At 42.0% G+C, this 9,471-nt stretch overlaps 1 protein-coding gene across 1 annotated transcript; it reads right to left on the bottom strand.

Annotated features, from left to right (window-relative positions):
• Positions 1-5,532: 5,532 nt before the first annotated feature.
• Positions 5,533-7,855, bottom strand: wfikkn2b (WAP, follistatin/kazal, immunoglobulin, kunitz and netrin domain containing 2b). Its single transcript, XM_006796949.2, has 2 exons — positions 7,670-7,855; positions 5,533-7,175 (listed from the first exon to the last, which is right to left on the bottom strand). Exons 1-2 carry the CDS (start codon positions 7,853-7,855, stop codon positions 5,631-5,633), a joined length of 1,731 nt encoding a protein of 576 aa, XP_006797012.2. The 3' UTR covers positions 5,533-5,630.
• Between the last annotated feature and the right edge of the window lie 1,616 nt (positions 7,856-9,471).

Raw genomic sequence — 9,471 nt, 5'->3', positions numbered from 1 at the left:
AGAGGATGCTGTGGTGCATGCAACCTCGTCAAATACAGAACCACATAACCTGGCCAACACACTGAGATCCCCACACTTCTGTCAACTAGGTCGTCCCTACGTGACCTTGGAAAAAAAAAAGACATGTTGCCTCAAGGCACTTTATATTGTAGGGTAAAAACCTTACAATGATAGGGAGAGCATTTTTAAATCGAGATTAAAAAAAAGAATATAAGCAGAAGACTTGACAAATGCCATGATGTGAGGTAATCTGTTCCTGGCCTGGACTCGGTGATTGCCTTTTCAGACATCATCATCAGAGAGTCTGGCACATTTGACAAAGAAGGGCCTGTGGTGAAACACTTCGCTCAAGGCCACCTATGTTTGTGATTCAGGGTAGTGACAGCATTTAACAGTCGCTTCAGCTTTAGACCAGCTACCACCTACCAGCTTCAGACCTTTCAGCTGCTCCTGTTCCAAGATGATATACTGCCACGGAGAGCCCGTTCATCTCCAGTCAATGCGTGTGAGTGGCCACTGTATCTTCTCAATAGACATTCGAAATGATATAACCATAACAGATGCAGGTCATGAATCAAAGGTCTTAAACCACCCGGCTAGCTGATCTGTTCCACAGGTGCTACTGTCCAAATCTGCTCTGGATAGACAACGTGAAGGCACCGCATAGATGTACACACAGAGAGTGTAACCGGCCCTGCTGTCCTAGTCTCCGCTCCCTGTGCTGTCCTTTCTCCCTGATGCAAGTCTACATCTGAGACTCATGCAGACCACACCGACTATTCCGGCCTTGTGTGAACCGAGCTTGTGAACGCAGTGACCCCGTCAAATCAGCAAAGCCAGAGAGAAAGCAAAGGGGGGAGAAAAAAATACGTGAGTGAAAATTCTGCACAGCATATCAAAGCATAACTCTTGTACCCTTTCAGTTGGCCCAGCTCAAATTAGAACAGCATAAAAGTCTGCGAGTGCCTGAAAACTTAGGATCACACATGTTTCAAATATGCTGAATTTTAATTGATAATAAATTGTGCTTTTGTAGACCTCAGACGATGCATTGAAGTAGTTAAAGGTGTTTTTTTAATGCACATAGGTTGGAAAATGAGAAGAGAAGAAAAATAATTGATGGCTTTTGCGGTTCTTTTAAGGGATTTTTTGTTTGCTTGTTGAGCTAGTTTCCTCAGATGAACTGTTGGTTTTACCTGCTTGGCCTCAATCCAAACTAAATTAAAGGGACAGTAGTGTGGGTATGCACTCATGAGGAAAGCATTATGAAGAACCCTGACTGTTATACTTGGTCTTCTGTGCACCACTGAAACAGTTTTGACCTGTCAGCATGAAGCTATTGTGGTTCAAATCTTCATGCACAAAACCCTGATATGCTTCACTTACAGGATCCTCCACTACTGACTGTGAAAAACGCACAAGCATTCCCATTTTGGAGACACTATGATGTAGTTAACTGGTTTGTGCATTGTATCCAAGCTCTGCGAAGGTTCATGATTCAAACCCTGACCTTTCTATGTAAAGTTCTGGAGCGTTAAAAACTGCCTTAGATATTAAAAGAATTTGCATTACTGGGTGAAAAGTGGTTCTGGCTGATAGCTGTGAAATCAACTTTAGCATTCTAACTCATTCTTTCACTATGCAATCATTTAAATTTATATGAGTACTTTTCTTTTAATGATAAACCCTTTTCTTTAAGGCAGCTTTTCATCCTTTATCTTTTTGCCCATGTAGAATTGGTCATTGATGTAAAACTATGCAGACAAGCAAGTACCACTATCCAGTCGTTAAGTCTGACGTCACTAGCCGTGTCTGGGCCTAAACTCCACTGCAGGTCCATATATCAAACGATCACTATGGCATTACTGAGAGTTGAAAAACTGTCTAAAGTCTTTCATCTTTAATAAAATGATCAGCGTTCTGCTCTACCAGGTGTAACAATTGAGTTTAACATCCAGGCATCCATGAAAACAGAATTTATGACATTTAACGGAGTTAGAAGTTAGCAGGAAGTTAGCTCGCTAGCTTCTATCTAAATACAATATAGCATGTCCTGACTGCGGGGTTTTGGAAACAAATTAAAACGTACAGCTCTGTTATCACTTCCAACATAAATGAAGACAGAAAACTAAACAGCGGTGACGTTTGTAGGGTTACTGAAGTTTGGCTAGCTGGTATATAATGTTGTGCTACGTGACCGCTAGCGACACAGCTATGTTAGCATAATATAAACAAGCTAACTTTTTTTTCCACTCGATAAAAGTTAACGTGAGTGTTCTCGGTGGTCAGGAACAAATGTAATCGCATGGCAGGATGCTGTAAAAGGACCAAACTTCAGCCAGGAGAACAACTGAGATAATCCATCCACAATACGAGGTTAGTCATTCATATACTGCTGCATGGGCTGGGCTGTAGTTACATCCTAAGGTTTTAAAAACTGAGCTTAAATAAATGATTAGCGGTAATAAAAGCCGAGGGAGGTCAACAGTGATCACTGACTGTTTTAGGAGCTTTTTAAGATTAAATAGAAGAAAATACAAATCATTAAACATGTTAACAACACAAAAGCCATATTAAACGCAAACTACTTTAGGCCCAGAAGTAGGATTCGTCACGTCATCACTTAACGACCGGATACCCTGGTGACAACCACACACATACAGAATAATCCAACAAAAGATTTGAATATCATGGTAATTTAGACCTTTCAGTGACTTCTTTGAATTAGTCTTTTTCTTGGGTGGAATGTCTGACATAATTCGGGCTGGATTCATCTTGGCAGAATTTGTAGAGCTCATTTTAATTACTTGATTTACAGTTAGCACACTCAAAAAAAATTCAGTGGGGTTGAAGCAGGAGCTTTGGGAAAGCTATTCCAGAAGCTTAATGGAGCCATTTCTTAATAACTGCATTTTCTGAGAGTTATTCAGCACTTAACCAAGTTCTGGACAAAAACCTTAACTGCTGCCCTCAGATGAGAATAAATTGGTTAGGATGTTCAGGAACAACCAAGGAACCACCATGGCTCAATCCTGCCAAAAATCAACACCTTCAAGCGTGACTAAAATGTGCAGCTGCCCATATGGATGAGCCAAACGTCTTGAGAAAACTTTAATGGTTACATGAAACAAACAGTGAGCAATTTGGTCACAATGAGAAGACGTATATTTGGAGGATGAGTAAACCTGAGGCTTTCAAACCTAAGAAAATTAGACCAACTGTCAAACATGGTAGTGGTAGCATCATGCTCTGGGGCTGTTTTGCTGCCAGTTGTACTGAATATTGTTAGAATAATGAAAAAGTGGGGCTACTTCCATGTCCTTCAACTTTATGTCAAATCAACAGCTAGTTGGTTGAAAGTTTGATTCAGTTTGGGTGTTACAACAGAAAATGATCCCAAACAAACAAAAGTGGTTTGGAATAGATAACAACATTTAGTTTCTGCAATGGTCTTCCCAAAGCCCCAACCTCAACTCTACTGAAAATGTATGGACTAGGCGTAAAAGCCAAGTCTGAACAAAGAAAACCAACCAATTTAAATGAACTCTACCAATTCTGTCAAGAAGAATGGTCGAATATCTAACTAGGATTATCCCAGAACCTCATTGATGGCTACTAAAAGAATGTGGTCAAGGTGAGACTTGCTAAGGGAAATTTAACCAAATCCTGCGTTTCACCTTATGTGGATTGAAGAAAATCCAAAATTTAAAACTTGTGCACCAAGCAATCGAGCAATACAGTTAAAAACAGCTTTTGCTAGCTTTGCTTGACTCCTTAAATATACATGGCTGTTTTGTCTTGTGTCTTGAAGCCCTTCTTTGCAATGTGCAGAAGTTAGGGAATTATAGAGAGTAAGCAAAACCAGTTTGTAGCTTATGAGAGTCCATGTTTCAAAACTTAAAAGTATTTTGTTTTGAATTGATGTGGAGGTGACACCCTGCACTCCCCTGTTACACCCTTTTTCTACAGCTATACTTGCATATAGAGGCCCCAATCTCCGTAATTAAGTCCTTTAATCAGTTATCAGGTATATATAATTAACTTGTATTTCTAAATGACCATCTTTCCAAAATAGCATTTTGATCCATACAGTTAGTTTGCTTTTAGTTGTCAAAATCTGGAGAATCTGCAAAAACATACCAAAGATTAAACTATCTTTAGATCAGCTATGTGAATGAAGCAGTCAAACCCACAGACCTCAGTGTCCTGAGGAGTTATCTGTAATGTCATCCCGTCCACAGTGGATGGGATGAGGGATTGAGAGATTCTAAAATGAATTAACAGTGTATCAGAGAGCAATAAAAGGTTGGCAAACTTTGTGTTTGTGTTGTTTATATCACTTTCTGATGTGATCCAAGGTGCTGCAGATCTAATATTTTTCAGAGTCTAGAGACTCAACAGCTGCTGAAGTGCAGGTCTGACCTCCCGGGTGGTTTTGCCAGTAAAGAAACGCCATACATGGGCTGATCTCTGCCTCCATCACTGCTCTGGATGGGAGAAACAGAATCTCATCTGGGAAGTAGAACACCCTCGTCGAAGCCCACCAAGGCCTTTTCCTAGTAACCCAGAGATGCCGGCTGGCACGGCATGAAACACATAACTCTTGTATGGGAGTGGATCTGAGGTTTACGGCCTGGGATCCTTACCCAATTAGGCTGGACCATGGAGGCAAAACAAAATAGGGTGAAGTTTTTACAATGCCACATGGGTGTTTGGAATGGATGGGTTCTGTTTGGAGGTTTGCGGGGATGTGGAGGGGGGCAGGGTGGACTGTGGATATGCTATTCCCAAGTCTCTTTTATCACAACCTGTCAGTGGAGCTACACAGGTACAGCACACAGAGCAGCTGCTGTCTGTCATCACAACAGGTACAAAGGCACCAAAACTGAGCTGAAAAGGTAATCTGGTTCTGCACTCCTGTTAGCCTTAAAAAGTAAGATCGCTGTGACTATGCTCTATAATCCCTCATAATATGGTGTTACAAGACAAGAAATGAGGAGGAAAGAGAAGATCCCAAATGTTTATTTTCTTTATACATTACACAAAATACAAAAGTCCACTTGATTTCAGAGAGGATGTGAGGTACAAAATCAAAGACAAGCTTCCATGGTAATAAATACCCAAGAAATAAGAGAAGGACGATATAAAATGAGCAGCTGCTTTGGAGAAAATGTGGTAAATAGAATATTTTACAACTCATTCTTTTGGATGAAATCTATGCAGTCATACTGCATATGCAGTATGACACATGTCCTGGTGTGCCACACCGAGTAAATGTTAGGATGTTAAAAGTTCCTGGTCACATAACAACTATTTAAAATGGAGAGTTCAAATTGTTTCATGCTTTGATGCCAAACGTCTACAAGCTATATTTCTGCATAGGTCAAAGAGGATATGAGGGAGGGCAGAGTAAGGTAACTCTCCTGTGTTCACTTACATGGCCTTTGGGTTAATAACTCCAATGACTGGACAAAGAAATGCTTCCCTGCAAACTGACAACACAAAACATAAACAACATCATAGTGAAACATTAAGAACTCCAAATGTAGCTAGAAAGCTCAAAAGATCTCGACAGTACTGTGGGCAATGTTCAGAATATAACAGCTTAACATTATGTACAGATATTAGCCCTACTGAGGGCTGTTGGTGATCGCTTTGAGAATGTCACATGTGTTCTTAGAGATGACTTCTTTCAGTTTCCGTACCCGACGAGGGCTAGATGCTCCCACGTAACTCTCAGGCTGAAGGATGGCCATGCCATCGCTGACATTGCCCATGATGATGACCTGGCCCTCTGCAGCAGCAGCTGTGATGTTGGGGCATGGGCAGTTCCAGTCCATGTTGATAAAAGTGACCTCAAGGGGCTCCTTGCCAAAGAAGCGGAGACCCATCTTCTCATCTTTGAAGATCTCCTCCACAGTCACGAGGGCGTGGCCTGAGTCTTTCTCCTCTGTCAGCTCAGACATGCGACCCAGGATGACGAAGTCGCTGCGGCAGAAGCTCGTCACCATCTTGCCTCTCGGCTTGCAGGCCTTGCAGTTTTGGTTTTTGGGGAAGGGGCACATCTCCTCGCAGCTTTCTTTAGATTCAAAGTTGTTGTCATTTCCTTCACAACCTCCGTAAATGAAGGACTGACATTGCTGTAGGGTGGTGCTGTACGCCCACCGCGGCTCGTATGCCTTGCAGGGGCCTTGCAGGGTGGGGAGCCCACAGGGGCCCGACAGTTCTGGACCACAGCACTGCATGCACTCCTCGTATGTCTGGAACACCTTCCTGGGCTGCTGGCTGCTGTTGTGGCAGTGCATAAAGGAGAAGCAGTTGTTGGATTTGGACTCGTAGTACCAGCTGACTTTCTGCAGCTCACTCCCACAATCCTCTGCGCTGTCAAGGGGTTTCAGACATTCGTCAGGCAGGCAGCGGGTCTGGTTCTTGGGTTCAGGAGTTCTGTGTAACTCTGTGGGCAGCACAGTGAATGGGTGTTTGGCTTGCACTAAACCGGATGGGTTCTGAGCCGTGCAGGTGTAGACCCCTGAATCACGCAGCTGGGCGTTATAGATGACAAGCTGACCGATGTTTGTGACCACCATGTTACCCCTAACATGATTGGGCCTCATGAGAACCCTCTCTATCCCATCAGGCATCTGCTTCTCCCATGTGATCTCAGGCCGGGGGCGACCGATGATGTCACACAGGAAGCTTGCCGTTTCCCCGACATTCACAGTCTGTGGAGTGGGGCTGCTGATCAGTACAGGTGGCTGAGGCTCGGTGGTGGGTGGGATAGTCGCCTGAAGGGTCGCAGTGGTTGGCCGGAGAGTGGTCACCTGGGGGAGAGAAGGGCTCGTGTTGGGCCACATCAGATGGAAGCGGCACGTGACAACAGTCAGGGTGATGCCCTTGGAGCACGCCTCTGCATCCATGTAGCACTTGTTGTAGTAGGTCATGCCGTCAGAGGCGCAGGTAAAATGTGGCTCCTTCTCACAGCGGTCCCGGCATTTGCACACCGGCTGACCATCCCAGATGTCGCACTCAGAGCCCTGCTGGGTGCACATGAAACTGGCGCAGGTTGCTTCCTTTGGCATTCCCACGGGGCCCTTCTTTCCATCCACATAACGGGCTGCCACACAGCTTCGATTCCCACACACATTTTGACAACATTTCTCATAGGACTCGCACTCCTGCAAGAGGAGAAGGGGGGGAAAAAAAGTGCTTTGAATCCAAGATAGAACAAAACTAAACTTTCCATGTGGGATATAAACAGTTAAAAAAGTCAAAAGCAACTTACATACCTAAAACAGAAGCAGCTGAAAAATAACTACAACTAGAAAGAGTCATGCATGATATGATATTTACACATTAAATAGAAATAAAATAGAAATATTGCACCAGTAAGGCACATATTCTAATAAAGTAAATAAATGTGTAATTGTTCTTTTTCTACAGTCATAATTACAGAGTCTGTCATCATTTTCGTGCACTTGTATTTTGAGTTTAGTCAATTTGATAAAAAACAAAACCAAGAACATCAAACAATGTGGCACAATACCATCACAATAATATAGTTACCCTGACTTTTCTTTCTTTCTTTTCTGTTCACTCCCACATGCACTATTAACAAAAGATAAAACAAACCACGATAAGCCTTCATTCCAAGTTACTTCCGTGACATTACCTGGTCAGATTCACACTCTCGTGTGCAGGTGCTCATGGCGTCTACCCACAGGTTTGGGTTCATATCATTGGGGCAGATCCCCCCGTGCGTATAGTCAATGTGGGTCAAAACTCCGACCTGGAGCTCCATCCACACTGACACACACGTCAGGAACCAGATCCAGCGCGGAAACAGCATCCACCACATCTTCAGAGCGGCGCGCAATTCAACAAGCGCTGAAAGTTAAAACAACCAAACGAACAAAGTAATGTGTGTTTCTGTGATCCGGCTGTAAATCAGTTCTTCTCGAAATAAAGGCAGGTGTGCAAACGAGTCAAAGCGCATCAGTCTCCAGAGTCCGCGCGATGTGTGTCAGTTGATAAATTCACTTCTCTATTTATACCACCAACCCGCCGCCATCGCTGCTAACAAGACGCGCCAAGTAACTCGCAAAATGACAGTTATGAGTTTCTCCTTAGATGTTGAAAGAAGCTAAAAAAAAAAAAAAAAAAAGCGAAAAGCTGGCGGGGCACCTGCCTGTGAAAAGGATTGCTGGTAACCCCGTTTAACCCTTTGCGGTCCCCGCCGGCGCCAGGGCGCACCGTGCGCTATGACGCACGGAATAAAAATAGTCTCAAAGGCATTTTTCAGCTTGCAAAAAATGTAGTTCTTATTATTTAACGACTGCAAAACAACAAAAAACACATGTTAACACACATTCAGACTGTTTGAATTAAAGCTGCGTGTTCGGTTTTTACAGGTAACAAGAAGTGATGTATTTTGCCTTTACATACTATGAATATAGAATATTACTTATATCACACACACACACACACACACACACATATATATATATACACATATATATATAAGAAAAATGAGTCACTTTTGCACAACATAAAACAACAACAGCAAATTTAAACGATTCATATTTTAACTGTTAATCATTTAAGCATATTTGCAACAGCTAAATTTATCTGGGAGAAATCATTTAGAGGATTTTTCTTTTTTTTACAGATGTTGAAACTCATATTTTAACAAACACAATAAGCTCTTGGAAAATGCAGCATTTTTAAAGACAACAAAGTAATAGTAATAAATTATTCTAATATGCTTAATTTTTCATTACTTAATATTAAAGACAACTGTTTGTAAAAATCTATAATGGGTCAAATAAAGGGAAATTGTGACCTCAGTACTTTGTGATCAGCACTAATAAATGCAGTACATTTCCTTCAGGTTAGACATAATGATAATGTCGATAACAGCAATTATAAACAGAATCCATTTCAATGTGATTGCATTCATTGGGATTCCATGAAACACACTGACGTAGCTGATTATATACTGTTCCTCACTTTAATAGACTTTCTGCACTGTGTAAAACATGATAACTTGCAGCCTGAGCTCAATAAAGCCATTTTAGCCATGTACAAGTTCATGCTTCTACCTGCTTCATACAGTGCACACTCAGTGGACTTTATCTTGTCTCTGTAAATGCATGCAATCTGTGATACCTGACTGGTGTTGCACAACAATCTCTATTTTCCACGTAGCACAGTTTTTGTACACAGGATTACTTTGAATTTATGCAAATGTACAGACTTGTTCTCAAATTCCAGAAAAGAAAAAAAAAAACGTCTCTGAATCTTGGCTTGAGGACATTATTTGACAAGAACAAAGCTTAATTGGAGCACTGAAACAGGTTATCACCCAGAACGTAAGTACTCATTTTGGTTTGGGTTCATATCCAAGACTTAAAATAGAAAACATGAATCCAGCTTTCCGTTCCTTAACAAGTCCGACTGGCAAACCAACAGAGG

Source organism: Neolamprologus brichardi, chromosome 8 (assembly GCF_056152115.1).
Source record: "Neolamprologus brichardi isolate AB-2024 chromosome 8, ASM5615211v1, whole genome shotgun sequence".
Taxonomy (NCBI): domain Eukaryota; kingdom Metazoa; phylum Chordata; class Actinopteri; order Cichliformes; family Cichlidae; genus Neolamprologus; species Neolamprologus brichardi.
Note: the sequence above shows the minus strand (reverse complement) of the source record. Positions and strands in the feature narration are given on the sequence as shown.

Coding starts and splice junctions, on each gene's coding strand:
- wfikkn2b (XM_006796949.2), bottom strand. CDS start 7,855: ATGTGGTGGATGCTGTTTCCGCGCTGGATCTGGTTCCTGACGTGTGTG. Junction 7,176..7,669: donor GAGAGTGTGAATCTGACCAG/GTAATGTCACGG, acceptor CTCCTCTTGCAG/GAGTGCGAGTCCTATGAGAA.